General features: G+C 27.7%; 3 protein-coding genes across 3 annotated transcripts; all 3 read left to right on the forward strand.

Annotated features, from left to right (window-relative positions):
• Positions 1-380: 380 nt before the first annotated feature.
• On the forward strand, positions 381-7,399 carry LOC106789349 (protein PAT1 homolog 1). Its single transcript, XM_014753486.1, has 9 exons — positions 381-419; positions 1,005-1,193; positions 1,271-1,694; positions 1,771-1,874; positions 1,966-2,456; positions 2,546-2,759; positions 2,841-3,041; positions 3,129-3,392; positions 3,468-7,399. The coding sequence occupies exons 1-9, from the start codon at positions 381-383 to the stop codon at positions 3,723-3,725; spliced, it is 2,184 nt and encodes a 727-aa protein (XP_014608972.1). The 3' UTR covers positions 3,726-7,399.
• Positions 7,400-7,828: 429 nt separating this feature from the next.
• Positions 7,829-9,500, forward strand: LOC106789345 (GDP-fucose protein O-fucosyltransferase 1). The gene is made up of 6 exons (XM_014753480.1): positions 7,829-7,999; positions 8,088-8,203; positions 8,280-8,403; positions 8,470-8,834; positions 8,907-9,143; positions 9,221-9,500. Exons 1-6 carry the CDS (start codon positions 7,891-7,893, stop codon positions 9,422-9,424), a joined length of 1,155 nt encoding a protein of 384 aa, XP_014608966.1. The 5' UTR covers positions 7,829-7,890; the 3' UTR covers positions 9,425-9,500.
• A 405-nt stretch (positions 9,501-9,905) lies between these two features.
• On the forward strand, positions 9,906-11,766 carry LOC106789346 (sorting nexin-24-like). Its single transcript, XM_014753481.1, has 4 exons — positions 9,906-10,049; positions 10,370-10,548; positions 10,908-11,101; positions 11,184-11,766. The coding sequence occupies exons 2-4, from the start codon at positions 10,396-10,398 to the stop codon at positions 11,344-11,346; spliced, it is 510 nt and encodes a 169-aa protein (XP_014608967.1). The 5' UTR covers positions 9,906-10,049; positions 10,370-10,395; the 3' UTR covers positions 11,347-11,766.
• The last annotated feature ends 8,342 nt before the right edge of the window (positions 11,767-20,108 follow it).

The raw sequence follows: 20,108 nt of genomic DNA on the forward strand, positions 1-20,108 counted from the left end.
TAATTGTATAATATTTTTTATTTCAATAAGTAGTCGATTATAATATTTTATAAATTATATCTAGTTTTTCTTTTATTATACTTTTTGATTGGACAAAAAATATCTTATATGGCACCATAGCTCGTATAATTTAAAATGGACAATTACAAAAATCATAAATTCCAATACCACTACAAAGAAACGAATGTGTAGCCAATCGCGTGCTCAGTATTTTTATTATCCAAATTTAATTAGAATAAGTTGGTACGCGTTTTTACGACAGAGATGCCATCTGTAACACATAGTCGAAGTTTATAACCTAGCCGCCATGACAGCTGATGCTTCTTGGAGTACTTGACGTTTCATCAGAACATGTCATTTTGTATATTTAATTTCATCAAATGGCAGACTCTTTTTTCGGTTTCGACACTACGATTTTAGTATGTACACTTAACTTTAATTATTTTACTAAAATTATATATTATTCATATGATAAGTAAACGACACATAACCGGTAGTGCGGGCTCAATCTTTTTTAATAAACAGGCGCGTCGCGGTAGAAATATATCTTTTTTTTTTTTCTTCAGTCTTCTATATGATATATTTATTATTATGATTATAAATAATATTTATTTTTAATAATATTTTACCTTATTATATTGAAACATGGTTCTTTGTTAGTGATCTATTTTACGCGGTATAAATTTTGAAAAAAACTCGCATGATTTCGTTTCACAAATGATCGATAAGATATATATTTTAACCTCACTTCCGTTTCATTCCTCTAAAAGGTCATTAACATCGAACGTTTAAAAGATATTATTTTCAGATTTTATTTTTAATTCTCACCTACTTTCCTAATTTTTATATATATATATATATTTGTGCGTGTGTACATATGTATATATATATATATACATATATATATATATATGTGTGTATATATATCTCCTAGATTTATTGTTCAATAGAATTTACTTTATATGGTAATATGCAGAGGTAAATTTGTATCTTTATTCAATTAGGATGGTTTAGAAGATGGGCTTGATTGTCCTTTGGAAGAAGAAGATTTTGGTGAGGAGGAATATGATGCATTGAACGATGAAACTTTTGGTTCGGAGGCTACCATTGGAGATTGGGAAAAAGATCATGAGAAACTTGCAGAAATTACAGAATCTAGTAGGCCACAGCATAAAAGTGTTCCGGATAAGAAGGTTTTTATTACAGTTACTTATTTATTGAAACTAAAAAATAAGGAAGAAAGTATACATTTTGAAATTTTCTTTTGTAGAATGGTATCAGCGTTAACATCGAAGATAGTTTATCGCATTTAGTATTAGATGAAAAAGAAGGGATTGTACCTAAGCCAGGTGTATGGGATAGTCCTAGTATTATACCATTACCCAAACCTCGACCACCTCCTTCTTTGACAACTTCCTTAAAAAATGTATGTACAGTGGAAGAATTGGAAAGAGGTCTTATCGCTAATAGACCCCCACCCGGTCTTATAAAACCAACTCAACTACAACAAAAGACGGATGGGTCTTTTATTTTTGATGCATTGTCGATAAATGACAAACTTCAAATCAATGGCTTACCTCCCTCTCGATTTCCACCAGGATTGGGTCTACCTGGTCCGCATCCTATTATGATGCCACCAAATCTAAGATTACCACATTCACCACAATTCATGCAACATCCTAGATTATTATCTAGTAAATATTTTTCAATATAATTAAAATACATTCATGCTTCATGAACTTTGTTTTTTAATTGATTTTTTTTTTCTAGATCAACCTGGTAACGTATTGCGATATCCACTACCACCACATGTTATGCTACCGCAAGGAGTACAAAGACAACCAATTCATGGACCATTTACAAGCAATTTTCATGTAAGTAGAATTCACATTTTATCATTTATTATAAATTTAAAGGATTAGAAAAATGAACAAATATTTGATAAACATGAATAATATGTTACAGCATCCACCTTATCCTAATTTAGGACCTCCACAATTCCTTCGTCAAGATCATCCAATGATGCCTCCATTTCCAAATAATCAAGTTGGTCAACAACATTCTTTTCCACATCCTGTAAATCAAAGGAACCAGAATAGATTATTTTATTCCAATGAACAAGGGAATCATCAGCCATTTTTTAAGAATAATCAATATCTTCATCGTAATCATGATAGAAATAATCAAAGATATTATCATTATCAACATCACAATCATCCTCAAGGAATAAATGGCATTAATAATTCTGGAGAATATGATGAATATGCTGGTCTTATGAGTAGCAGAGAAAAACAATGGTTAATCAATATCCAATTACTCCAATTAAATACGAATCAACCATACGTTGATGATTATTATTACACGGTATTTTGTGATAGACAAAATAAATTAAACGCTAATCAAGAACAGAAGGATAAAAAACATAATAACAATAACGGATTTCAAAAAGATTCTAGGTACAATCCCAATACATACAATTTGTATAAGTGTGTATTTTGATTTTAATTGTTCACTATTTAATTTTCCGTTTTTTTTTTGTTTCTAGAAATCGCGATCAACCTCAACATGTTGCATCAAAAGTTGTATATATCCCAGCACAGTTTGAGAATTCATTAGGGAAGCTGCAATTCAGTAGTGTTACAGCACCTCGTAAAATTATTGATATGGATGTTGTTCCCAATAGTGATCCGCATTCAACATTACAATCTCAACAAAAAGACACTAAAAAGACGAGACAATTGTTCCTTGAAATTGAAAGGGTATGAATTATTATCATTTATTTTGGATTAAAAGATTTCTCAGAAGACTAACTATTTTTTATTGTTATTATCAATTTACAGATGTATACAATACTGTTAAAAATTGAAGATATAAATAATCCTTTAGCTATGCTATCGGAACAACAGCAACAAGAAAGTGAAACAGAAACAAACACTGTTAAAAAAACAGGTGCTGAATTAATTTCGATGATGTGGACATCTATTTCTCAGTTAATACAAGATGACAAAATAGCCAGTATGCTTAGTATTCGTAAAGGAAAGGTAAATATTACAACAGTTAATAATATCATTATTTGTTATATTAAATTGAATTAATTGGTAAAAATAATAATTGATTTTATTGTCTAGACACTGCTATTGAGATTTTTACCTCTAATAAATGTAATCGAATACACTAGCCAATTGGAAAATTTATGGGCCTGTATATTAAGAAGTTTAGCAATTATTGGTCGTAGAGACTCACATTTATTGACAAATTTTTATCCCGAGTTTCGAAGGTGGCTTAATAGTGTACAGAATTTTAATACAGTACTTCGACTAACAAGAGCATTATCTGAAACAGCTAATCAACCTGTGAAAAATAATAGTTTAGTTTTTGCTGTTGTAAACAAGGTAAGAGTAAAAGATCCAATATCTTTGCATTTGTAATAAAATTAAAAACTAAACTTTTCATTATATTTTGTTTAGTTTGGTGTATCTGTATTAGCCGCATTTTTGGAACATGCAGAAAAGTTAAATCCTACAAATGAAACTTTATCTTCTGATTGGTCCAATTTTATAATAACTCTTGCTGAACTAATTGGTGATACACCACCTTGTGTAACTCCCTGTCAACCAGTTGCTGCAAGTACACTTAATCAACACTTGAGACGGATTTTAAGTTTAAGAATTGACAGGTACAGCGCATTAGAACTTTTGTTAACTGATGCCAACTCTTCACGATAGTGTGATATTACTTATTTCTGACGATTCTCTAAAAGTTCGTTTTTTAAAATGCAAAAAGTAACATGGACTCGCAAAATATTTTATTATTCTAGTTAGTAATCTTATTAAAGTATCTATTACCTCTATGAATATATTCGGAAAAAGAAGAAAGGAGAAAAACATAATAATACTAGATACTATAGTTTTACATGATAGAAAACAATTTTATATGAGAAATATGCGGCGTATAACAATTTAAACATTTGTCTTACATTAGATTTTAAATCGAATAATTTTGAATTTTATATATTTATACTGTATATGTAACTTCGTTCAATAATTGCAAGAGAAGATATTGTTGTCATTTTTGTGATATTTCAACTAAACTATAATAAGAATAGAAATTAAAATCTAACTTCAACTTCTATAACTTCTATTTCTGCTATGAGTTACTTCCTTTTGTGTCGAAAAGCTACATGTAAAACTGGTATCTAGTGTAATCCACATTGCACATTATCTTCCTACAGTAATCATTCTTTGTTATTTATAACAAAAATATAAATTTTGTGATTTATTCAAATGATAAGTAATACGAAAACACAAGTACTAATATCATTGGTATAACGTTTAATAATTAATTAACATTTTAAAATAAGTTCGGTTTTAAATATAAACATGTTCTAATTTAAAGCGAATATAACCAAACTTATTTATGTTATGACTTAGTATATTTGCATGTCATTATATTTTATAAATTTGAATTATAAATTTATAGCTAAGGAGCTATCAATTTTATTTATTTCTTTTATTTTTCCTTTTTTCCCCTATCAGGAATAATAAAATAACTAATTTCCAATTTAATTTATTTGAATGTTTTATAGTAGTACTAAAATAAAATTTAAGACCAATGATAGTTGTACTTGTATCAATTGAAAGAATATGAAGATTCCGATCTGTATTGTTAGATTATAGGCCACATTTTGGCTTAATTTAAAATATATTTTTGTCAGCATTACTTATCCGTTACAATATCATACAAATTTCAGTGTTATTAATGTATGTAGTTAAAAAATAGAAATTAGATGCTCAGCTTTATGCAAAAACTTATCACACGTTAACAAAATGTATTTTTTTAAAATCAAATTATTAAACACTTGGAGCATTATATATACATACATTTATATGTATATATGTTTGAATTATAATTCAGTTGTTCAAACTAAAATATTAAATTCAACTTCCGTAAGTTCCAAAATAAACATGTGATAATGTTAAATCTGCTATAGTTGCGTCAACTTAGAAAATGTTTGTTTCCTTTTTTAAGTAAATGTTATTTAGGACGAAATTTGTAATCACTTTAATAAGGAGTAATTACAATTTGCATCGTAATGAATTTGCAATACTATAAGAATCTAAAAAATGTACACTATATAATGACATGGCCTTTAGTACATGATGTAAGTTGATTACTTTTTATTGCTTTATACATACATTAATACAATGTAACCTTATGTACGTCTAGCTTGTACATAGAGGAATGCTGATGAATGAATGCCTTCATATATTTTGTAACTGGACGCGAAAAAGTTTTGCTTTTCGCTCTTCATAATATGATACTGCATTATTTTGCAAAAAAGGTTTGAAAAATTTACAAAAAAGAAAAAAAATTAATAATAGTAATAATAATCTTGTTATTTTATAATTTTAATAACAGAGTTGTAAAGATGTAGTTAATCCAATTGAATTATGAAAGCATGTAAACAGAATTAATAATGTAGAAGAGCACTGTATCGCAATACTGTCCTTTTTAAGTATAGTAATAGATGATAAATATGATTTCATTGTAATATATAATTATAATGCTAAATTTTTATCTGTGTATATATAACAAGTTTCAAATGATGTATTTGAGATTTGAATTTATCGCAGATGTTGAATGAATAGCTCTTACTTCGAGCTTCATCATTTTTTCTTTTATATTTATATATGTATATTATATATATATATATACATAAATATATGGTCATATATTTAAGTATGAATCTAATTCATGCCTAAATATTCCAATGAATTTCATTCATTTTTGCATTAGGAACTATCTTCACGTGTACATTATGAACATAAGAATTAATAATTATATATTTGAATGGAAAACTCTGTATCACATTACGATAAGCGATCATTCATTTATATGCGATCTTTTGTCACAAACTAAAACTTTGCTCTAATGTTATGCGTTATATTATTATCATTGCTACTATGATGATTTTTATTTTCAATAAGTAGGAATATAATATTATTAAAATACTTAATGCACAAAATTTATTTGGTAGAAGACATGATACTATTTGATATACAAAAAAAAGAAAGAAAAAAAATTACATGTTTTATGAGTAATTTAAGAATATCTTTAGAACTATCAAAACACCAATACGAGTCCTAACTAGCCCAAAAGTTACACTACATTCTTCTTATCACGTAACTGGGCTGCTGTGAGCTGAGAAATAGCTCACTGCAAATATAATATATGTCTGCTATCAAGTAAAAGATTTTAAATAAATAAAATTTTATTATTGTAGTAATATAAAAATATTTGTGTTAGGACTTGCATTAGATTACGATGGTTCGACTGATACTTAAGTTATATGAAATTAATAATGAGATATTGTTTCAAAATTAAGTTTTAAAATGTCTCAAATCGACCTATTTATACATATGTTTAAAACAAATAGGACGATGAGGCTAATTATTAATATACTGTTTAAATACGAGCTTGTATGAATATAAATGGAACAATTTCGCGATTGTAAAGAGATTCTATCAAAATGATGTATCGATATAAAAGTATCTTTTTATTAAATATATATATATATATATATTTTTTTCCATTCAGCGTAAAATCGCATGAATATTTATTTACTAATAATTATCATTAATTATTTTAAGAATATTATTTGTCATTATTTTAAATCTCGTTCCTAAGCTATTATGCATCTAACATATTATTGTTAAAGGTGCGGTAATAAAGCTAGAAATTCATACATGCTCATATGTATAACAGTACATGTCTGTTTAAATTTACTAATATGTGAAATGGAAAGAATATAATAATTATATATCATCTCTATAATAGTAATTTTATAATGCCAATTAATTACATGCTTTTGTTAATACATGCCTTATAACACGTTCGAGATCGCAAGTACGTCGCAAGAAATCAAATAGCTCTCTTTTTGTCTAAATACTAAAAGAATGGAAAAGATTAATAAAAAGAATTTAAAAAGTATAAAAAAATAAAAGATAAAGTAAAAGAAAAAAGATGTATAATGTCTTCTTGTAAACTAGCTAAAATGGTTGAATTGGAAAAGAGACTTGCGTTTGATTTTTACTTAAAGATATATTTTTATAGAAATACTATGTTTATTCTGTTTAAACAAAATGATTGTAATAGAACCCTAAAACTAAGGATCGTTATTTTAACGTCTCTCAAGAGATCCTTATATAGTTTACTACATATATTATGCATGTATTACATACTCAATGTACATGGTACTCTTGTACATGGGGGGAAAAAAAACAGAGATAAAACTGTAAATTTATTATACAGTATAGAAGGATACTTGTAGCTGTTGTGTATGTACAGAATTGACCTAATTTGAAATCAAAGTCTTAAATAAATGTTTTGCATTCTATAATGTGATTTTGTTATTCTGTTTAGTCATCGATGATATCGAAAGCGATGAATAAAAATTAATTAATACGATGTGAAGATAAATATATAACCGATATAGATAATTAATTCTTGTAATTTTTTAAAAGTATAAACTATCATACACATTTTAATCAATTATTAAATAAAATAGCAATTATATTTAAATGTTGAATTAACAATTTCACTTATAACATATTATCCTACAATGAAACATACTTATAATAAAACAAAACATTTATTAACAATCAAATTAATATTATTTTTAAAATGCGCGCATTTTTTAACAATAACCAACTTTGTTACTCTTACATACCATTAGTTGGCGCTGTGTTTCTATATTTCCATTCAACCAATCAGCTGATCGTACACGAACTCTCTATACATTTAATAAAAGTTGATTGTTGCTACTGAATAGTAAATAAACAATTTTTTAAATTCTTATCTTATAGATAAAATATCTTAATTTAAACAATAATGCATCGATTTTTATATTTAATTGTATTTTTAATAACCATTTTCAATGTAAACTGTCAAGATTTTGACGTTGATATTAATGGATATATTCTTTATTGTCCTTGTATGGGTAAGATTTGATATTGTTTAATACATTGTTCTCTTTAAAATTCATTCCGTTATCATTTACTATAATTATGTTATATCTTTTATGTCAGGTCGATTTGGAAATCAAGCGGATCATTTTCTTGGTGCACTAGGTTTTGCTAAAGCTTTGAATCGTACACTAGTATTACCACCATGGGTTGAATATAAAACAGGAGAAACAAGATCTGTAAGTTTTTGAATATATATTATACATATTTAATCAGAATAGTATATATACAAAATATTTCTTATCTTCTACTTAGATACAAGTTCCTTTCGATACTTATTTCAACGTTTCAAAACTACAAGAATGTCACAAAACGATGTTGATGCATGACTTTATGGATAATTTGGCTCCAACGATATGGCCACTAAAGGAAAGAGTATGTAAGTTTTCAATTTTAAAAACAGAATGATTAAAACGCGATATCATTAAGTTATATTCTTTTTTAGCATTTTGTTACTCGGCACGTGGCAAAGGTGAATCTTGTAATGCTAAGGAAGGTAATCCATTTGGTCCATTTTGGGATACCTATAACATAGATTTTGTAAAGTCTGAATTTTATGGTCCATTACATTACGATGTGTATCATACTGATATGGCATCTCAATGGAAACAAAAGTATCCATCTAAAGTATGGCCAATAATAGCATTTACGGGTGCACCTGCAAGCTTTCCTGTACAATTTGAAAACAAGGAGTTACATAAATGTTTAGAATGGAATGAATCGATACAAGGAAAAGCAAAATCATTTGTGAAAAATAATTTACCTAAGGGAGCATATATAGGAATTCATTTACGTAATGGAATTGATTGGGTATTATATTATTTTTACATTGTACTATCAAAATCAGATATTCTAAGTTAAATTCTTTATACTTTTGCATAGGTGCGTGCTTGTGAATATACGTCAATGACTCCAAATTTATTCGCTGCACCTCAATGTTTAGGATATCGTAATGAACGAGGTAAAGCAACGACTGCAATGTGTTTACCATCCTTCAATGTGATACTACGACATATTAAACGTATTATTCGAAATAATAATGAAGTCAGATCAATATTTGTTGCTTCTGACAATAATTATATGATTGATGAGTTGAATAATTCTTTAGCGCGCATGCAGGTATAACAAACAATTTTTCGACCGTGTTATCTTTCGATATTTATTTTATTTTAATTATTTACAAACTTTGATTACAGGTGCAAGTTTTTCGACAACCAGATCCAGTTTCTCCTCACGTAGATTTAGCTATTTTAGGAAGAGCGAATTACTTTATTGGAAACTGTATATCTTCATTTTCAGCTTTCGTAGCAAGGGAAAGAGAAGTTAAAGGCTATCCAACATATTTTTGGGGCTTTCCACCAGAAAGATCATCGCCTTCTATCTCTCGCGAAGAATTATAATAAATAATTTAAAAAGAACCATCACAAAATATTTATTATGAGATTTATGCGCAATAGTAAAAGTTTTTGAACTGTTTTATATTCATTTTTTTAATAAAAATTGTATAATAATAATAATTTTTATACCATTCGTCGCGTATTTATAAAACAAAGAAATATGAAATAATTTGAATATTTCAATCATCGTACTTCGTAATAGTTTTTATAAAGCGCGCTATTGAATTTAACGCATGCGCATACATCCGACATATTTATTAAAAATTATCACCAGAAAGATCATCAGAAAAATTATGATGAACAATTCTCATATAACTATCAATAATATATAAAATATTTATTTTAATTTTATACGCGTGTAATAAGTAATTCGTGTATCTTTCACATACTCATCTTGTTAATAAATATTTTGTAATAAATTACTTATATTCCGTATTAAAAAAAAAAGGAGAATTTAGAATAGTTTAAAAAAATTCGCGTCATATCAAATATGACGAGTGCGCATGCGTGAATACTTGCAACGCAGTATTCTTTGCGATAGGAAGCACTTTACATAGATTGGATATGGCTCGTCAGTCGTATGTGTTACAATTTAATCTAAAGAGAGATAAAAAGCTAGTATTGTCGGGTAAGGTTTGAATAATTTCTATAATCTTTTAAAAGTTTGCATTTTTCATTGGTCGAGAAACGTTCCAAAAATAATTCTAAACATAATGTTGCGCGTAAATATTCTGAGTGTATGTGTGTTTCTGAATCATACGTTTATTATCTAATTACAAAAAAAACATACATTCACTATAGAGAGAGAGAGAGAGAGAGAGAGAGAGAGAGAGAAAGAGAGAGAGTTACGAGATAATGAATACTAATATACATATATACTTGATTATTTAAGATAAAAACAATGTTGAAATGAATTGAATTAATTTTGTTCTTTAATCATATTTTTAGGTTATTAGAAAATAATTAGCAATGCAATGTATCAAGCGTTTATCAACGGATACCGTTTGGTCGAGGTATCGCATGGCAGGTCCTATTATGTTTATTGTGTCGAATTATTCGAGACGGATAGTGGCACTCGATATTTCAGCGAGAGAAGGTATAGCGAATTTAGCTCGTTACATCGTACGGTATGTTTTTTAATTATCATTTTTTTACTTTCTCTTTGTTTGTTTGTTTTTTTTTTTTTTTTTCTTATATCTACATACATATATTATGTATGTTTAATTTTTTCATGGTTATGATTCGCATTGTGGAATCAAAAATTTGAAGTATATACACATTGAATAATTACATATAATTAATTTATTATTATTATTATTATTTTTTTACTTTTATTTACACAACTGTATATTTTCTATGTATTTTCTGTATGATTTAATTATATATTGTAAGCTTGTTTATTTCTTTTTATGTTTAAAAAAGGACGTTTTGTAATGTTAATATTTTAAAGTACGTATATAATTATTTCTTTCATTATTTAACGTAGCTGAAAAAGGATAGCACGAATATTGCTCCATTTCCACCGAAAAGAGTAAGGAACTCTCAGCCAAAAGTGCTTGAATATAGGCGTGAAGCATTAGAGGTGTACATACAGAAAATGTTGAAACTTCCAGTTGCGAAACAACAGGTGCTTAATTTTTTAGGTATTGAAGGTCGTTCATCGAATGCATCAGACAAAAAGTGAATATTTCTATAAGAAATATTATCCGTCGAAGCCACATTCAATAATCCTTTTATTTTCATATTAATGAATTATTTTTAGAGGGCAAAAGCAAACCAATGATTTGGGACACGTTCATCCGAGTTCGTTGGGACATCATCCTGTATTAACTTTTCATCGTGATCCATATGTCCAAGTTAATAAAAATACCAATCTTCCTGATATCGTAACCAACGGTGTTCTTTTAGGGTTGTACAAATCCTAAACATATATTTATGAATTTACTTTAATCGAGGAAGTTATTTGTATTTTTCAAAGTCAATGAGGAAAAAAAGAAATTATGAGGAAGGGATATATTAAATATTAATGAATCAAGGATCTTGTGATATATATACACATATATAGAAATGATTTGAAATAAAATTTAATATGAACGAAATGTAGCTTATTAAATATGCCTTAGCGTGCATAAAAACAAATATATATATATAAGCTTCCATGAAGCATGTTAATACGAAAGGAAAAACAAAGATAAGAAACTTTTGAGATACTTATATCGTAATTGAAATATATACTAAAAAGTTTGATAACTGTTCGTTATATTAAAGAAGAAAAATAAAACGTTTTGTACGATTGTGCCGTTGAGGCTGTGAAAATGTAAGAAAATATATTTTCTGGGAATACGTGAATCATCGTCCTTTTTATTTCATCTCATTAGTTTAAAGTTTACATTATTCGTGACATTTATTTTAATGCAATTATCGTATGAATACCTGGATCGTAAATTGTTGCGAATCTGTAAAGCAGATCTTAATGCTGTATTTTTAATCTTGTATTTATTATGGCGATTTACTACCATCGAAATTATCGAATTATCACGGCTAAATCGAAATCCATCTGAAAAATCTTATTATTTTTTATTTTTTTTTTTTTTATTTTATTATTATTTTATTTTTATTTTTTTTTATTATTATTAATAATCTTCCCCTAAACACATTGCCATTTCGCTAAATTCGCTCGGAATACGGCACGCAACTCTTTAAATATATTTATATATAATATGTGTGTATATGTATATATCTAATCTATACGTAATGAATGACTCATTTGAACATTAGATATCGAACGATAAGTACATACAATAGAAAAACAATCAATTACCACAGATGCCATTTATTATTTTAAATACTCATCGAATTATATTAATTATTCATTGTTAAACACATCTACTTCACCGAGGAACGCAACTTTTTTTCTATTGAATTTTAATTCTCCAATTTTCTGGCCAATATATTAAATTTGATTTCTTTCACGAAAAGAGAAAAAGTATTTTCCTTTTCAAACATTCCTATCAATTGGTATATCTCAAATTTGTATTCGTTCTCGATGAAGAAGAGAAGGGAAAAATTTGAATTAATATAAAAAGACAAAAAAAAAAAAAAAAAAGAGAGAACCTAAAATAGAAGCAAAAATATTATCTTCTTTTTAAAAAAACACGAATATATAAACAAATACGTATTTAAATGAAAGAGAAGAAAAACATGAGCATCCATTCGTAAATTGTTAATCCGAATAACAAAGGGACTACGAAAGATTTTCTTTCACCATTTCGTTTAAGAAATATATATATATAAGGCCGTGATAGCGGTAGTAATTTATCGCGGTAGTACCTTGATTCGTGTATTATATATATATACAGGATTTTATTCCATACTCTTTAAACACGCGCCTAACTTTCTCTCAATCTGATCTGTGTGTATCGTCATTATCATAATCATTATCATCATTATCATCATCATCATCATTATAATTATGATCATTATTGTAATAATAATCATAAGCATCATTATAGTCATTGTTATTTAACGTACATATCATCAACGAATCAAATTTAGTCGATAATAAATACATATATTATGTATATTCATTCTGTTCTTACGTAAACAATTTATTTATTTATCAAATTCATCATCATCGTCATAGTCATCATCATCGTAATCATTATTATGCACGCGCGTGCATTTGATGTATATGTGTATATAATAATCTATATACAAGAGTTTTATTCTCTTCCTCCTCAGTCTTGTTCAAAAATGTGTCTGCTGATGTTCGTTGAGCGTATTTTCGAATAAAACAAAAAACAAAGAAAGAACGTACGATTGATATTATTCAAAATGAAATTGCGATTCAAAATTGTTCTTTTCAATAGCTAGGTGAGAAGGGTGAAGGAAGAAGGGGGAGGGGGATGAGACGGGAAACAAACGGTTCTATATTCTGGTATCGAATTTTTGACAGACACCTGTATCTACATGTATATATGTATATATATATATCCGTTTATGTATTATTCGTGTATTTATTTATATTATCTCCTTCGAGTCAGCCATTTTTTCAAACAAATCTTTTGTTTCCCTCCTATCATTTTCTCTTGCTTTCATTATTCTTCCTTTTTTTTCTCTCTCTCTCTCTTTCTCTTTTGGTTGCAACTATTATAATTAATAAAAATATTCCTTCGAGGATATTAGGTATTACATTTAATTCAAAAAAGATCGGCTTAAAAACTACTTATGTATTTCTATATTTTTCTTTCTTTCTCTCTCTCTATCTCTCTTTCCCTTTCGTTCGCGTTTTATATTATTATTATTATTATTATTATTATTATTATTATTAATTACTACGTACTGGCGTTTGTTTAACTATTATTATGTATTCGTACGGCAGCATCGATGGGGCTTATCGCGTTTTTTTTTTCCTTTTCTTTTTTTTCTTTTTTCCCTTTTCTTTTTTATCGTTTTTAATTATTTTATTTTATTTTATTTTATGTTTTATTTTGCGGCATAGAACGACATTTTTAATAAAACAATTCGGAGTAGTTTTTTTTTAATTCCCTTTTCTTCATCTCCTTTTTCTTTTTTTTTAAATTTCGTAATTATTATTATTATTATTATTATTATTATTATTAGTATTATCTCTTTATGGGGGTGAGTTGGAGGAGAGGAGGGGCTCACCAGCAACGGCCTCGAGACACCTAATGAAAATGTCCATGTTTCTTATTATTACTATTATTATTTTATTATTTCTGAGTATTCTTATGAGACTTTGGAATATTGTGATCTGTTCTTATCGTAATCCGCATATTTTTTATTATCCGTTGCGGTTTCTAAAATTATAAATTTTCTGTTTTTATTCTTTTTCTCATTTCCTATACCTCTTCGTTAATATATATATATATAATATTGTTTTATTTTTATTTTTTATTTTATTATAGTTCATTTATTTATTTATCTTATAATATATATATACATATTACAGAAGTTCGCAATGTAAGCTTAAATTTTATACGGAAAGGAAAAACATTTTTTTACTGGTCAGTGCGCGTTTTACATGGAGAGAACGACGTTTTCCTTTTTTTTTTTTTTTATTATTATTATTATTATTATTATTCCATTTATTTATTTTGTAATATTCAATCGTATGAACGATAAAAGTCCTGTGATTTTTCTCGATAATTGTGATTCGAGTCGTAAGATGAAAAAATGTAGTTATACAACAATTGAAATTAAGTAGAAAGACGTGGGTAAGAAAAACAAAAAAAAAAAAAAAGAAAAGAAAAAATTAGTATACAAAGATAGAATTCTTATTTTTTTTTTTTTATTATATTAACTAATACGATATTACGAAAAATTGTCGTATTAGTTGTTAATTATTATTGTTATGTCTTTTCTATTTCCTTTTCTTTCTTAATCCATCGATTACATCGAAACGAAACATTTTCTATGCAATTAAATGTTTATCCTAGTAGTTTTACCTGTTTACTCACGTGTTTTATACGTGGTGTAGATGCGCACGCAGTCAAAAGAAAAACAATATCAAAATATTCATTAAAATTACAACAAAAATAAAAAAGAAGGAAGGTACATATGTATGTATTTATGTATACATCACACACACACACACGCACATACACATATTCATACGTAGGCACGCATAAGCACACGCGCATATTACATACACACACACGACGACGAAGAAAACGCGCGTTCAGGTTAATAATTCTTATTATTCAGGTAAATTCGTCCTGCGTGCGCGCGAATTATTTACTTCTCTCTCTATCTCTCTCTCTCTCTCTCTCTCTCTCTCTTAATTTTTCTTTCTTTTTTTAAATTTTCTCTTTCTTCTTTTTTTTCTCTTTTTTTCTGTTTTTTTTTTTTAAAACCAGTAAAATCCTACCTGTGCGAAGTTTTTTGTTGCGAACAAACTTCGATTCGAAATATTCACATATATATTTATGCATGTATGTATTATATTTCGTTAGTCAATCTTTACACGATATATATATATATAGTAATAATAATATTAATAATAATATTAATAATAATAATATTAATAATATAATAATGATAATGATAATAATAATAATTAATGTTCACGCAAGATACATACGTACAATCGTTCTGGAAAATGCGTTTAGATTATCTATCGGAAGATGATGTAAGAAGAATAATTATCTACAAAAAACTTGTTTATATATATATATATATTCATATGTGTGAATTATTTATATATGTATATATATCAGCCGCCAACGAAAAAAGGCGCGAATCTAGTTTGTCATTTGTTATTTTCAATTAATTTCTTTTTCTTTTCTTTTTCTTTCCATACCACCCCCTTTTTCCTTGTTACGTTATATCCGTGTATCAAATATTCATTATATATGTATGTGTCTGTGTGATTTTCTTATCAAGAGATAAGTTAGTATAAACTATGCGTGTTTGTTGCATTCAAATCATTCCCATTATTAACTTTCCCCCTTGAAACTAACCAACCAAACAACCAACCACCCAACCACCCACCACCTAATCTATATTTCAACTCGATCCTATTTTCGGCCAATTTAACGCGATTTGACTTTCTAATAGCTATCTAGTTATTAATTAGGACTATCATCCTATGTACACGTAAAACACATTGCGTTGGCACGGCAAATATGTACGCCTGGACTGCCACCCCAACCCACCCACCAACCCATCACTTCCATCCCCCTTTTCCTTCCTTCTCTATCGCGTTCCACCATTGCATTGATATAGATCCACATATTCCTATGCACGTGTGTATATATATACATATATAATCCTATATATATATATATTCATTTGTGTGGGTGTGGGTGTCTAACACGCGTTTGTGTGTTGAGGGGGTTCTGTTGATACTGACGTGATACAACATGTCTTCCTCCTGATCGAAATGAGATTACAATCGTGTACACGGTTCGATCGTTATGCAATATCTGATATTGCAAATCTAACAAATGTAATCACGCGACTCTTGATTTATCTTTATTATTTTCTAATTTGTATCTTATGTATGCATTTTTCTTTCCTTTCTTTCTTTTTAAAGAAAATCAGAAATTCATAAAAAAAATCTTTCTGTTAGTCAATTTATTATTATTTTTGTATAATTTGGGACACGATGCACTCGTTTTACTTGTATAATAATTTCGTTCACATAGATTTTATTCTATTTTACGGTTCCTTATTATTTTTTTTTTTTTTGATAAGAAAAAGAATAAAAATAAATTGTTTCGAACAACAACAACAACAACAACGCGGTCGACGCAGTCCTGACATTTTTATAAATGGAATGTATTTTTTTTTTTTGTTGTCTTTTTATTTTTCAAATTTATTTCCTACTCTTTCTTTTTTCTCTTTTTCCTTTTTGAAACGTCAGTTAATTAAAACGAGATCACAATTTTCTTTTTTTTTTTTTTTCAACGTTACAATCCAAAAAACAACCTAGCATTTTTTTCATTTAACTTTTTCATGGTTTAACCCTCTCTCTCTCTCTCTCTCTTTTTCTCTTTTCGTTTTTTATCTGATAACAAAATTGTTTCTATTTAAAATTGAATTTACGATAGTTGTACCACCCGGTTTCCAATTTCTATTATTTTATATTATTATTCACCTTTAGAAAATTGCATTTTTTAAAAAACACGCGCCTGTATTCAGGATTCAACCAATGACGAGATGGAACGAACAATAGATCATCCGTGCATTTCCTTTTTCTTTTCTTTCTCGCATTATTTTTCCTACCCCCTGTTTCTAAACCCCGTCCACCCTATTCGAATTCGGGGTGCAATAAAGTCAGCTTTAAACGGATCTCTGATTTTTTATCCCCCCTCCTTTTTTTTATTCTTCTCTTTTAATTATACTATTTACATCGTTCGTATATTTTAAATATATCATTCCTAATAAATCGTTTTGTTTTTTTTTTTTGTATACATATTACATTTATAGGTAATTTTATTTATTTTTTGTCGACTAATTTAGAAATTATTAGCGTATAACAATTTGTTCAAATATTATCATCCCATTCGCGTTATTTATTATTATTATTATTATTATTATTATTATTATAATATAATAATTAAATTTTCAATTAATATTACTATTATCATTATCAATTATATAATTATTCATAATAATAATTATTATTATTAAAATTATCATTATATGTATATATATATATATATATTTATATCTCATTTTGATGCAAGGTACCTAAGTTGGATGTCTCCACATTGTGTGTGTGTGTTTTTTATTTTTTTTTTTATTTCTTATTCCTTTTTCTTTATCTCTTTTCTTGAATTATTTAAAATATAAAACACAAAATCGTATTATCGAGATCATTTGCCGATCCTTATCGTGTAAAGTAAATCGATACGAGGATATGGCAAATATTGCAATGATAATAATAATATTAATAATAATATTAATAATACTAATACAAAAAAAAAAACAAAGAGACAAAAGAAAAAAGATAAAGAATAAGAATGAGAAAAAGAAAAAGGAAAATACACGTGGCGGTCGCGGGGGGGGGAGATGGAGGAGGGGTTTATATTTTTTCCCTAGATTTTTCAGCCAAAAGTCTGAACGTTTTACAATGTAAATTAGCTGCCTCCTGTTCACCTTTTCTTTTTCATACCTCGTATGCACCTATCGTAAATATTCGCAAATGTGTGAACGCATTTATGTATGTATATATATGTATGTATGCATGTATGCATAATTTGCATGTATGTATTTATGAATGAATGTATATATCTATATTAATGCGAATTAAAAAATGTATAGTATGTATGTATGTGAAATGTGTGTATGCATATATATATGTATTTCATTTTTATATATGTGTATCGTGTAAATTGTATGATTATTTTTTTTGTTTTCGTTTTTCTTTCTCCCTCTCTCTCTCTCTCTATTTTTTTTATTCTTCTTTTTTTTCATTTAAAGGTAAAATGCATGTAGTACGTGTGTTTAAACATTTCTTTCTTATTTTATTATTTCTTTTTTATTATTATTATTATTATTATTATTATTATTATTATTATTTATACGCGATATTGAAGAATGTGGATATAATAATAAAGTTTAAATAGCGCCGCGTAGTCTCGGTTTTTTTTTTNATACGCGATATTGAAGAATGTGGATATAATAATAAAGTTTAAATAGCGCCGCGTAGTCTCGGTTTTTTTTTTTTTCCTTTTTTTTTTTTTTTTCTTCATAATTTTTACGCACGACGAGTAATAAGAGAGTTTAGCCCATAATTAATGGAAATTGTCGATAAAAAAAAAAAGAAAACGCAAAACTTAAAAATAAAATAAAACATAGAAATTAAAAAGGAAGAAATTAAAAGTACAAAATCTTACAAAATAAAATCAAACACAATTTCTACGTATTTACATTGCTTATGTAGCTTTCCCTCTCCCTCTCTCTCTCTCTCATACATACATACACACACACACACTCACTCGTATTCGTTCTCTCATTTTGAATCCTTTCTATTTTATTATTATTTTTATTTTTTAATACAGTATAATTATCGTCACCTTTTTTTGTTCATCCGGCACACACAGTTTTTTAAAGCACTCTCTCTCTCTCTCTCTCTCATATTTTGTTGTTCGTATAGTTTTTGTTTGTTCATCGATCGTTCGAGAACAAATCTTTAACCCCCACCCCCGTGCCCCATGTATCTCACCTTCGTTTAATTCACTTCCACGTCACACTCGAGCACACTTTTTTCACGATTAAATCCTATTTTTGTGTCCTTTCTTCCATACTTTTATTTATTTATTTATTAACTCATTTTTTTTCTTTTCTTTTCCAACCACCCCCCCGTATCCTGTATTTTATAATATATATCTCCTTTAAAAAATCTTTCTCCAATATGACAATAATTTAATAATAAAATTGAGATGATGTGTGTGTGTACAATAATGGCGATTAAGTTTTTCTTGTTTCTTTTTTTTTGTTCTTTTTTTTCTCTATCGTGTGATCTTCTTGTTTTATCGTGAAAATCGCGTTTTCGTTAGAAAGCACGTTAGAATTGACGCGGCAGTGTTGGTTAATCGGTGGCTTTAAAAGTTTAATATATTACACAACCTCCTCCTCCCCCTCATCCCCCTCTTCTTCCTCCTCCTCCTCCTTCTCATCCCCGTTCGTCGTAGGAGTCAATGGAAAGAAACGCTGAATTTTGTTCATATATATATATATATATATATATATATATATATATATGTGTATATATGTGTGTGTATATGTATAAAACGAAATATATCTACTAAACGAGTAGAAAAACCCGCACACATAGATACAAGTTATATACATAATACACGTGCATCATAATATATAGATGATACACATATATGCATACACATATATATATATATATATATTTATGGTTTACACACATACACAAAGCAATCTCAGAAGATGGAAGAGGTAAAGGGAAAGAGTTAAAGAGCTCGTTCGATCGTGTCACGGAAAATAAATCAGAATAGAGGAGACGCCATTCTTTTTCTATTCCTTCTCTCTCTTTCTTTCTTTCGTTCTTTCTCTTTCTCTCTCTTTTTTACCCGTTCGAAAATAAAAAAAACGAAAAAGAAGAGGAAAAAAAGAAATACACATACACACACATACACACACATACGAAAGCTTTTTTTATTCCCTCGTTTTAAAAAATCTCTCTCGT

The sequence above is a fragment of the Polistes canadensis genome, unplaced genomic scaffold, assembly GCF_001313835.1.
Source record: "Polistes canadensis isolate GaletaPanama2010 unplaced genomic scaffold, ASM131383v1 scaffold_179, whole genome shotgun sequence".
Taxonomy (NCBI): Eukaryota; Metazoa; Arthropoda; class Insecta; order Hymenoptera; family Vespidae; genus Polistes; species Polistes canadensis.